Source organism: Anarrhichthys ocellatus, unplaced genomic scaffold, assembly GCF_004355925.1.
Source record: "Anarrhichthys ocellatus isolate YVR2014 unplaced genomic scaffold, GSC_Weel_1.0 scaffold6, whole genome shotgun sequence".
NCBI classification, from domain to species: Eukaryota; Metazoa; Chordata; class Actinopteri; order Perciformes; family Anarhichadidae; genus Anarrhichthys; species Anarrhichthys ocellatus.
In genome coordinates, this window is record NW_022280036.1 from 2,011,353 (window position 1) to 2,024,240 (window position 12,888).

Here is a 12,888-nt window from a genome sequence, read left to right on the forward strand (position 1 = left end):
TAGTGAGTACTACTTCCACCACAGCACTACGATACGATCTGGGCAGCGATAGTGTTTCGACTGAGAGTTTTGCACAATCAGCTTTACTCTCACTTCAGCTGCTTTCTACGCTCATACATTGAACCCAACTGGATGCAACATTTGTGTGTTTGACATTTCAGAAGGTTTTTTTTTTGTCATGCAAATATCTTGCTTCTGATTGTTGTGTATGTTTAACTTCTCAGATCAAATATCACGTATGGTGCAAGAATCTTTTCATGTATTTTTTGAATGGGTGAGATAAATGGGTCATATGTACAAAACCAGACCGGATGGTAGTGTGGGAGAGATCCCATAACAAGTGGGGAAGGACTAAAACAAAGAATGGTAATGAGAGGGGTTATACAGAAATCCAAGGATGGAATTTTTGTGAAAGGTGAGACGGAGATTTTGAGGTGAAAAACGATTAAGTCCTTGGATGTGTGGAAATACACAGAGAATAGTTTCCTAGTGATGTAGCGATTCTCCCTGTGGTATTGCCACTAATGAGAACATCTGCATCAGTGAAACAGATGGAGTGAGAGAGAGAGAGAGCCGAGGGGAAAGGCTGTCTGAGAGGAGAAAACAACTAGACTTAGAGAGACTGAGTGAAGGAGAAAAAAATAGTTGAAAGAACAAAACAGAGTAAGTGCTTCAGAAAGAAGGAGGGGGGGGGGCCTCTCCCATTTTTGGAACCAAGCAACAGCATTTTCAAGAAAACCAAATTTATTGCACTCACTAATTCCTGTCGTTTTGGCTCTTGGTTCCCTCCTCTCCCCAAGGTGCCAATGCCCAGCTCAGTTTGAGGGTCCTGAGTGCCAGCAGAACAAGCGCAGTTTCCATAGCAACGGCTATGCCTGGTTTCCTCCCATGATGCCTTGTTTTGAGAGCCACGTGTCGCTGGAGTTCATCACGGATGTGGCCGACGGACTGCTGCTGTACAGCGGCCCCTTGGCGCAGCTGCAGGCCTGGGACCACGAGGACTTCATGGCCATAGGTAGGAGACTTATCAAGCTTCATAACGTAACCCAGCACAACACTATTCACTCTAACTGAGATGAGATTTTTATTTTGTATTTAATTAATTGAACCTGTCTGGACCGACTGTGTTTCTTCTCAGTTTTGAGGAAGTACAATAGCAACATTGCATAGATTGCATATCTTTCTAGCCTTTTATCATCATCTCAAACTACACTGGTTTGGTTTCGACAATGCTTGATAGAATTATGTCACTTCATGCTGTGTTGTAACATAGAAAAGAAATAATGAAAAGCTGATTTGCCCTTGATTTATAAAGTGAAGTTTTTTACCATTTTTAGGTGAGGTGAAAAATGTAGACTTTGTGTGCCAGGATGGAGAATAATGGGACACAGAGGAGGTATCATCTCTGCTGTGTTGCTCTACTCTGACAAGAGACAGCAGAATCTAGACTAACTGCAGCAGTGATTCCCAAAAGGGGGGTACTTGTACAGTTGATGAAAATTCATATCCACATATGTCATCAGCTGTAACACCTGAACAATACATTTTGCAATTGAGAGCCAGCAAGCTAAGAAATCTAAACTCTCAGCTTATGAATTAATGGCTGTAATAGTTAGAGTTTAGTAATGGATACATGGCTGTAATAGTTAGAGTTTAGTCATGGATACATGGCTGTAATAGTTAGAGTTTAGTAATGGATACATGGCTGTAATAGTTAGAGTTTAGTCATGGATACATGGCTGTTACACCAGCTATTAAAATGTTGTTGTTTTTTGCAGTAAAATACATTTCAATGGAATCCCCAATGTTCATTTTTCATAACCACTTCTGTCAGAATGTAAACACCTCAAGAGATGATTGGTTCAAAGAGCGTCGTGAGACAGGAGCTGTGTAAACGTATTGTCCGGTCAGCAGTGGAGCCAGCTAGTTTGCTAACTGTCACTATAGCATGCTTGTTAGCACACAGAGAGCTTCTTTGTCTCTTCCATAAAACTCTTTATTGAATGAAATGTTGTACAATACGGAGAACAAAATGTCATGGTGGGTTAACGGCACACTGCAGGGAAAATAGAAAAACAAACTGTATTGCATATGTGGTCATCATTAGGTAAGGCAGAAACAGGAATGTACAACACAGATGAAAGATGGGATGAATACACGCTAATCTCTTTCACTTAGCCTGAAGACTGAGGACTGTTTGTAAACTGAAACAGAAATCCAGTTCAGGTTTCATTCCCTGTGTGTAGTAACTATGACTTGATGATCAGGCGGTGTCAGTCACCCTTACACAACTGCACATGCTCACACTCTGTGATTTTGATCTTGTTAGAGCTGACACCCCATGCATTTGCCTGTGTACTACTTTGATTCCCATCAAACAGAATTGTTTTTAGACATGTGTTTATTGAGAGAAGAAGAAAAAGATATGCAGTGTGGGACAGCCAATCACACGCACTCTTACTACTCAATATAACATATACTGCCATAAAGATGTGGAAATGTGTGTAAACTGAGCTTCGGCCGCTGTACATCTCTAGCTCTTAAGGGATTCCTTTTGTTGCTGTGGCAATATTGTTGAGGTTTGAAGACAATAAAGCTTGTTGAACTGAGGGCGGCAGGCGGGAATTACAGACAGACTGAAACGGAGAACAAAATGTCTTGTACATCTTGGTATATTTACTGTTTTAATCTGAGAGACTAACGCCTCCTTGTCTCTCTCGCTGCTTCTTCCCTTGCATTGGTCCTCACTCCTGGGAGAGATGGTGTTGTTCCATCACTGCCAAAGTAATATGTGTGGGTAGTGAGGTCCGCCTGGAGAGCCGGACGTGTGTGTGTGTGTGTGTGTGATTGTGTGTGTGTGTGTGTGTGTGTGTGTGTGTGTGTGTGTGTGTGTGTTATAAGCCGGTTTTCAGTGTATTCCCTGAATTATTTCTTTACTTTTAGTTGGTGTGAGAGGGTCTGTGTGCATCTGAAAGCCATCCACAGCGTGTGCTATCAGATCCTGAAGAGTTAATGTGTTTGTGGAGCTACGGCTGATTTGTCACTGTGCAGAGTGTAATTAGAGTCAGGCTGTACATATTTAGAGCTCTAATTAACTTGTTTCAAGGTTCACCTACTGCATGGGAAAAAAAATTGTCAGCAAGCCTAGACTGTGCTGGAGCTTTATGTAACTGAATTTAAATATAAATGCGTGAAAGTCGATCAATGCACCAAAGTGCTGCAATATAATTATTTGTTGAGGGCCTTCTCTGTTATTTGCAGATGGAAGCTGCTGACACGTGACCATTTGGACCAGTAATCTCTGTGTACAATTCTGACAATCTCTATGCCCAGTAATGACTCATCTTTAGTTAATATTAGTGTTAGCATTAGAATTACTTCGGTACAGGAAAAACATCGTGGTTGGGCTAAAATAAGTATGCAAACAAGTTAAACGTAAACAGCATCATATAAGTACAGAACAATCGTCACAAACATCACTAACGTAACTTTGGGACACGGTGTTGACTCGAGTCAACAAGCAATTTTTCCAGAATGCCGCAAGCTGCACTTCCAAGGGCCAAGCAGTCAGCCCGCTCCAAACGGCCCGACCCCCAAATAACGATGCAAGCAGCAATACCAAACGGCCACCCCAAGTATGGGCACTGCATTAGAATTTTCTTTATTTTCTTTTATTATCATTTACAACCTTTCCTTTTAGATATATGCACTAAACTAAAATATTAAGACCTCCAGTATAACCACATTTTTTGACAAGGTCTCTCTAGAAAATGGGTTCACAACAACAGCTAATAATACTGGACACCTCAGGTTATGTTGTACTTGTAACCAGGGGTTAAAGTGGGCCTGGGATCAGCACACAAGCCTAAAGTTACGCTCCTTTACGTTGGCGCCGCCAAGCAACCATTCTACAGTTATTGGGGGTCTGCTTACAACCATTTCCAGATACAAACGGGTTAGAAATTCAGTTTTCATAACTAGGAACGATTGTTCATGAAACATTTCCTGAACAACAACCACTTCTAAAGAACTAATAATTATTTTACGGTTCTTTTAGTCATGGTAAGGCAGGTTTTGGAGTTTATTGTAATCTACCAACACAACACAGGAAAGGATTTATTTGCTTGGACGCATAATGCACAAAGCTATCTGATATACAAATATTATTAAAAATCATCTTCACCAGCTGCAGTTCAGGATGAACCCCTATCATATTAGATATGAACAACACTGAATGCTTTTTAATAAAAAAGGATAATATTGGCACAGTATATTGCAGTAGCCCTTTCATACTACAGACTGTAATCCTCTCTAATCATACGAAGTGCAGATATGATTCTTCAAAGTATATTTGATATGACACAGAGAGAGAGAGGCAGAAGGGAGGAAAGTATTGAGTATACTGTTCAATGTACACATATGAAAATTTTAAAAATAAGCCATAGAAAGTATTCATGATTATTTCAGCCAGCCTCATTGTCCTTACAGGCATATAGAGGTGCATCTCTATGAATTAGAATATCATCGAAAAGTTAATTTATTCCAGTAATTCAATTCAAAAAGTGAAACTTGTATATTACTGTATATATGATGGTATATATAGGTGATATATTTCAAGCGTTTATTTCTTTTAATTTTGATGATTATGGCTTACAGCTAATGAAAACCCCAAATTCAGTATCTCAGACAATTAGAATATTACATAAGACCAATCAAAAAAAGGATTTTTAATACAGAAATGTTGGCCTACTGAAAAGTGCGTCCATGTACAGTATACAGTATGCATTCAATAATACTTGGGGCTCCTTTTGTATGAATTACTGCATCAATGCGGCGTGGCATGGAGGCGATCAGCCTGTGGCCCTGCTGAGGTGTTATGGAAGCCCAGGTTGCTTTGATAGCAGCCTTCAGCTCATCTGCATTGTTGGGTCTGGTGTCTCTCATCTTCCAATCTCTGGGGTTTAGGTCCGTAGATTCTCTCTGGGGTTCAGGTGTATAGATTCTCTCTGGGGTTCAGGTGTATAGATTCTCTCTGGGGTTTAGGTCAGGCCAGTTTGCTGGCCAATCAAGCACAGCGATACCGTGGTCATTAAACCAGATATTGGTACTTTTGGCACTGTGGGCAGGTGCCAAGTCCTGCTGGAAAATGAAATCAGCATCTCCATAAAGCTTGTCAGTAGAGGGAAGCATGAAGTGCTCTAAAATGTCCTGGTAGAAGGCTGCACTGACTTTGGACTTGATAAAACACAGTGGACCAACACCAGCAGATGACATGGCTCCCCAAATCATCACTGACTGTGGAAACTTCACACTGGACCTCAAGCAACTCGGATTGTGTGCCTCTCCACTCTGCCTCCAGACTCTGGGACCTTGATTTCCAAATGAAATGCAAAATGTACTTTCATCTGAAAAGAGGACTTTGGACCACTGAGCAACAGTCCAGTCCTTTTTCTCCTTAGCCCAGGTAACTTAGCCCAGGTAAGACGCTTCTGACATTGTCTCTGGTTCAGGAGTGGCTTGACACAAGGAATGCGACAGTTGTAGCCCATGTCCTGGATACGTCTGTGTGTGGGGGCTCTTGAAGCACTGACTCCAGCCGCAGTCCACTCCTTGTGAATCTCCCCCAAATTCTCGAATGGGCTTTGCTTCACAATCCTCACAAGGCTGCGGTTATCCCTGTTGCTTTTGCTCCTTTTTCTACCACTTCCACTTTCTCCTTCCACTCAACTTTCCATTAATATGCTTGGATACAGCACTCTGTGAACAGCTAGCTTCTTCAGCAATGACTTGATTTACAGAGAAACAGTGAGCCTCAGTCATCAGCGTAAGGGTGAACAAAGAACATAAAAGGAACAGCAGGAAGGGGAAAAAAATCGCTAACATTTATGGAGTGCCACTGTTTATTTTATGGACGTTAAGGTGACACAGAGTTGGTTTCCCCGACCAAATTCTGAACTTGTCTTCTCTGCTGCAACAACAGCAGCAGCTTTTTGATTAAATGTGATCAGTGGGACACAAGGGAACAGGAAAAAGCTTTTCAACCTCAACCCAAGAACACAGCTTCAAGCATCCACTGCTCGCGTTCAAAGAGCTCAAAGAGCCATATTGGATTGATGCGTAATTACAGGGGAAGCAGACCAAATGGGATGATTCACTTCCAAAAAAACGCGTCACGAACCGAATGTCGAAGGTCTCATTTCGACATGAATGTATTATAAGTACAAGAGCTGTGCTGGAAAGTACAATGTTACAGGAGGACATGCATGACTTGACGTCGAAAGAGTAGTTTGAAAGGGGGATTTGGGATTTGAGGAGGCAGAAGGAGACTTGTTACAACTGCTGAACTGCCTTTTCATTCATGAATGTCAAGAGGCACACGAGAAGCCACTAATATACATCCAGAATTTTCATTTTGACCATATCGCTACGTGTGCGTGACATTGTTCACCTTGTTATTAAGCCTTTGCTCAGGGATGCTGCTCGTTGGGCCTGATCATATTTCCCACTGCTTCACAACGCACATTCCCACAGAGAGATCGTCAGCTTCTTAGTGAGATGCCGGTTTGCTTTTCCAAAGCTGCCCACTCACCCGCCCTTTATCCTGCTCTACCGAGCCAGCCCTGCTGTGTGGACCAGAGGAGGTGTAAGGCACTCACACACACACACACACACACAAACACGCAGTGGGAACATAGCTGTGTACTATATCCAATCTGCGGCCGCTGGGGGAGAAGAGATTACATGGTTATAACACAGAGCTAGTGAGTGTGTGTGTGTATGTGTGTGGGGGGGGCCTAAACTGACCTCTGGTGTTCTAGGTAAAACCTGATTATTGGATGATCCCTTCAATCCATTTATTTTCTCCAGCATGTAAATATTGTTTATTAATCCCCTCATAGAATTGGTCACCCTTTACAATATTATACTGTCCTCCTGAATCGATGAGCTTGCCCCCGCTTAAAGGTCTCTTTCAGCCGCACCGCTTCGTGGCACACCCCCGAGCGGTCTCAGATGGAGTCCCAGAAACGTCAACTTAGAGCGGCTCTTCAAGAAAACTGGCCTCACAGTACACACCCTGGCACACAAAGACCACACGCAGTAATACAAAGATGCTCCCAATGCACGCTACTCTGGCCTTGACCTCACCAGTTCCGCTAACCTCAGAGTCCTTTTCTCCACAGTAAACAAGCGTCTCGAACTCATGGACAATCTTTTCACTCTCTCGCAGTTGATGAAAGTAACTCCTTCCTGTCATTCAACCAAATAAATAATTGAGACCTTCTACAACCAACTGGTCACTTCCAGTCCTGAGCCACCAATGACCCCCTCCTCTCCTCTGATGCCCACTCCTTCAACATACTTCTTCTTACTTGACCTCAGTGCTGCCTTTGAAACCATCAATCACTCCGTCCTCCTCAACCGCCTCGAGTCCTCCCCCACCATCCTTGTTCAAATCATATCTCTCTATCCACCACCAGTTCATCAGTAATAAATCCAACTCTCTCCCAAGGCGTCCCCCAAGGTTCAGTGCTCGGTCTCCTTCTCTTCATCCTCTAAATCAGAGGTATTCAACAGGGAGTCCGTGACCCCTAGGGGGTCCGCGGAGGTACTGCAGGGGGTCCGTGAAAGTTTTGGTTGATTAGACAATTAAAAAAAAATTAAAAATATTTTTTATTTTATTTTTTCTCTAAACATGAATGTGTCCGTTATTGTAATAGCTCAGTATTGTATGCATGATAACAGGTATGTTTATGTATGGCAGTGGCACTAATAGGACATCACTCATTTTCGTTTCCACATTTATGTTTAAAATGAAAACATCAGTTTGAATATCTTGTATGCATGATTATCATTGACAGACAATGTTGATGTTGACATTGGTATCAGCTGATAAGATGTGTTTATAAATGTCAGTGGCACGGCCTCCCTACTCACTGTACCTTGCACATGTTTAAAACAAAAACATGAATATATGAACCTGTGTATTATTTGAATAGCTTAGTATTGAATGCACAATAAAGAGGTATGTGTATACATGGCACTGGGCCCAGTTTAATATAAAACACAATTGTATACAAAATATATAGTCGGGGGTCCCTGCTCCATCTCTCTATCAGTTTGGGGGTCCTTGGCCTGAAAAACGTTGAAGACCCCTGCTCTAAATACTTCGCCTCGGTCACATAATACGTCGCCATGGCCTCAATTTCCATTGTTATTCCCCCTCACCCCTCTCACCAGGTACAATCACCGAACCACTGGGGACAGGGCCTTCACTGCAGCTGCCTCCCTCTGGAACTCTCTCCCCTAAGTGCCTTTGACTACCTTTCAAATGGCTATACAAATACAGTATTGTTATTCATATTATCATTATTGATGGTTGTAATAACATTGTAATAATGAATAATTATTTAGCCTTCATTTTCCATAAAGGCATTTTGAGATTAAGACAGCCATCTTGGTAAACATTCAGGGTCATGTTACACATTTACATGCATGGAGCTGATCCAAATTCCTAGCACAAAAGAGCAGCAGTTCAAAGACCAATACTGAGTTGTATTGATCAGTACTTTATTCATGAGGTTAGAGTGTAACCTTTAAGTGATCATGAAGTGCAACCTATGACACAAACAACCACGCATGTACCAGCCTAACTGAGCCGCTCTTGTGTGCAAACCGAGACTTTTCGGGAGCTGCGTTGACTTTTGGCAAATCTGTTGTTCTGATTTATACAAGCGGAGGCTGCTGTAAAACACTATTACAGAATGCAACTATGCAACCAAACCCTCACAGCAAACTTAATTACCATGCTCATTTACCTGGTCATTAACATAGTTTGGAAACCACTGTAGTTGTTTGTATAAAGCTGCATCCCCACCACAAAGCATACAGTGGTATTGAATACACAAGCGGCTGTCACTCTCTAACCATTTTTTTATTTTTATATCTCTATAAAAACCTGACTGCAGAGATGGAAGAATAAAACTGAGACCCCCGTTATTAACATATGTGGCTTGTGCCCAGCTTGTGTCAAGAGAAGATTTAGTTGACATACATAAATCACTTTTCTCTGGGTATATTTACGGCCCAAAAGTTGCCAGTGAACACCTCCTCATGCTTCCATTTTGACATTACATTTTTCACAATTGTGACACTGTCCTAGCCGCTCCACCACCTGTCTGACAGGCATTTACTTTGACATTGTCACCACCTCCTCAGGGGATGTTTCCCCAGTGGTGATTTGATCTGTGTATAATACTTACAGGAGATATTTATACCTCAATTGGAATCAGTTAGAATTATTGTGTGGTGGAAAGATTGCCACCTTCCAGTCATGTCAGATTTATCATTGTTTACCGCATAGAAATACGACTTTCAGAAACTGTTTCCTGGTAGTAAATACAAGTAGAGCATACATATGCTGTGGGTGTCCTCTGTCATTGTAGATACATGCAGAGAGTATGGCAGTCCAAATAGATAAAATCAATGCTATCAGTAACATTCACAGCAATGCAAATCAGCTCAAATTATCTTTCTTCTGTTCAATGATGGATAAGATGATGATTGCAGTTGACACTGATGTGTAGCCACTGGTTCTGCCTGGTTTTTGGGAGTGGTAAAAATAAACTACCATGTTGGGCGATATTGGGAAGACACGCCGCCTACGGCACACAGCTTGACAACGCTTCACAACAGCGTTAGTCTAGCCACTGGCGCTCATTGGGTAATCAAAGTCCGGCTAGCTAAATGTGAGCAAAAAAACTTACATATTTTTATTGCGTTTTCTGACAGTGTAGAAATGGGGGAGGGAGAGAGCAGGGTATGACATGCAACAAGAGTTCTAGTTCGTAATCATGCACTGTAACACCAAAACACTCCATGAAAATTACTTTTGAATAAACTAGATTTATATTTTATTGAAATGGGTATTACATCAATTCTCATAAGTCTTGCACTTTTGCAGCTTGTCAGATGTAGACTGCGGACACCACATACAATATAACTGGCTCATTTAGCATTATGACTGCCTGGCCTGATCAGCAAAGCCACACTTTGACCTTAACTGTATTAGTGAGATTGATTGTCTCGGTAATGATTTGTGTCCAGTGAGATCAACGGTAAATGACAGACATGGCTTGGAGCGTTATACCTGCTATAAGGTGCTTGATCAAACACACACAGTACTACCCTCTCTCTCTCTCTCTCACACACACACACACACATACACGCACGCAAAGCCCACCAGCCAGAGGCCAGTGCTTGTCCAATCAATAGACAAATTAACAAGACAAATTCAATTTGTGTAATCACAACACCCTTGCAGAATGGAAAAATGTTTCCCGGTAGTGGGTCTGGTAAGAATCAGTGTGTTTTTTATAAACTTTTTTCTACTCTTGAACCAAAAAGAACATATTCTCAGCTCTTTATATAGTTGGATATAAATGGAAGAAAAAGGGATCGAGCAAGCAACAACACACACAGATTCACTTTGGCATTACCTTCAATTTCCACGGAGCTGTTTTGTAGCAGTAGCCTCCAGCTTACCACTGCAGCGGCGTTTCAAATAGGAAGTGCTGCTGGATGCAGAGATCCAATATGCGCCGGCTCCGGGGCTGGCTAGCTAGCTGACAGATCGTTTATTCAAGAAGCTCTCTGCTCTGCACTTGCTGCATCGCCTGCTGATTTGTACACAGGATGACTTCAGTGGGCATTAGAGTATATGTGACTGCTTGTGCGTGTGGATGGGGGGGGAGGGTGTGTATGTGTGTAGCAGTGTGATTTGTAATGCTGTTTTTGCAGTCCATATGCTCTTGGGTTGGCTCCTGTGTATCTTCATGCAGTCAGAAGGACATTTTTCACATTTAAGAGCCCTCAACTCTGTGGGAGTTCAAGCTCTCCTGGCACACAACACATACACTTTTACTCACCCCCTCTCTCTCTCTCTACCCCCCTATTTTCTATCTCAGTAGGAGGTAATGAATTACGTATGAGTAGCAGAGAAGAAGCCTGGTTGTGTGGATGTGCCCTTTAAGAGCAAAGTCTTGTCCTAACCCTAGTACACCCAGAGCATTTAAAAGGCGTGCCGGCCCCTATGAAGATGTTCCCATTTGGCCTGCCACCCCGCTGCACTCCCAGCTAGACTCTCCAGCCAGCTAGCAACAGTCTTTCTTTCATCCGTTTCTGTTTGTATGTCTCTGTGAAGCTTTTTCACTCAGTTCACTTCCATTTAACTTTACCGAAAGAGAAGTTCAACAGTTATAACGCTAGACAAAGGGACGATGACCTGCATGTTTTTTATGTTGCTATAAGGCTGAGGGATTTTTCATAGTTCTATTTTACAGTTGAACAAATCTATCCATCTTTCCAATTATAAACAATGGAATCTCTGTCTGTGTGTTCTTCGTATATCTCGAAACTGCTCATCTGGCGTCGCTACCACAGTGTCGCTACCACGCTGTTCGCTGTTGTGAACTCAGTAATCGTACTTTCGTGCAAAACAAGATCCGAGATCATTTCTAAGCGAACTCAAGTGTGATTCATGCAGTGAGAACATACTCGCAGCCAATTGTAGGAAGTGAACCATAACTTAGGGGACTACAGGCTGCTAGCGCACGCATTTGTTTAGATGAACATAGTAGGGCCATAATTTGCATCACAATTAATATCATAATTAACATATATTCCTGGTGCACCTTGCTAACCAAGCTAATAAGCTAGCGCAAGAGTTAGCCGGTAACTTAGCGTTTGCTGGTACCTGGCCCCGCCGAGCCTTGCTCCTCCACAGCTCCACCCTCTCCTCTAAATATGGCCTCTTCTGGTTCCGGAAAAAAAACAAGATGGCGACGATCAAAATGCCAAACTCGAATCCACAAACCAATGGGTGACGTCACGGTGGCTACGTCCACTTCTTTTACACAGCCTATGTTACAAAGCTCCTTTGAAGTGCTTTTTATAACTGTAGTGTTTTCTGAGCAGCTCTCCTCTCAAGTTGTCTTGTACATGGCATGGTCAACGCTGGGTTTCACATCAAAGGACGACCTCTACCTTCACATTAAAACAGCATTCATTTCGAAGCACATGCATTTAAGATTAGAAGCCGTGGCTTAACACATCAAAATGATCCAACAGCTGCCAATGAACGGTGCAGAGCTGAAAGGGCTAAAATAATTCATGGTGATGATCGGTCATGTCTTGTCAATAAAGTCAGTGTTAGGCCTGATACGGATCCAACAGATCAGGTTGGTGCCGCCCACAGAGCTCAAACCTGAATCAAATGTTTGAACATCAGATCTCCTTTTCTTTGTTTGTTTTCTCTCCCACTTGCTGTTGCGAGAATAAAGTTCCTTGGCACACAGGCTTGATGTTCAATGTGGTTTCAGTCTTTTTAACACTCTCTCTCCCAGGGTTCCTTTAACATTTGTTCAGCCATGTGTTAATACGATCACTGTGTGTCCAATTCATTAAGCCAGGTTGAAGGGGTTAACAATAACAGTTTTGATTACTCATGTTTGACTGATGTTTATAACTAGCAGGGATGATCTCTCTTGCTTTCAGTGCCAAATGTCATGGTTTATGGATAATCTAAATGCAGCTCTTGCCCATTTCTGCCTGTTACAGATATTTGTAATAAATTGGTTTCATAACAATCTTAGTTGGAGACAAAAAAAACAACATTTAAACTCAGTTTTTGCTTTGAGCCTCATTAACAATAATAATAATAATATGATAATAATAATGAATAATATCATACAAATGAATAAATCAAAGAAAACACTTGACTCTTGCTGTTTTGAAGAGGTTAGAGGACTGCAGCATATCCTTAACTCAGATTCTCTCTTCCTTTGCTTCCTCCATCTGCTTTCTATTTGTCCTCCCTTTGATCCATCATCA

The 12,888-nt window shown here is 42.1% G+C and overlaps 1 protein-coding gene across 1 annotated transcript in view; it reads left to right on the forward strand.

The window, feature by feature from the left end:
- Positions 1-12,888, forward strand: part of LOC116382790 (neural-cadherin) — a 297,924-nt gene that overhangs the window by 217,110 nt on the left and 67,926 nt on the right. The window contains exon 27 of the mRNA XM_031846106.1: positions 801-1,015. Coding sequence (XP_031701966.1) covers positions 801-1,015 — 215 coding nt within the window. The remainder of the gene's footprint in view (positions 1-800; positions 1,016-12,888) is intronic.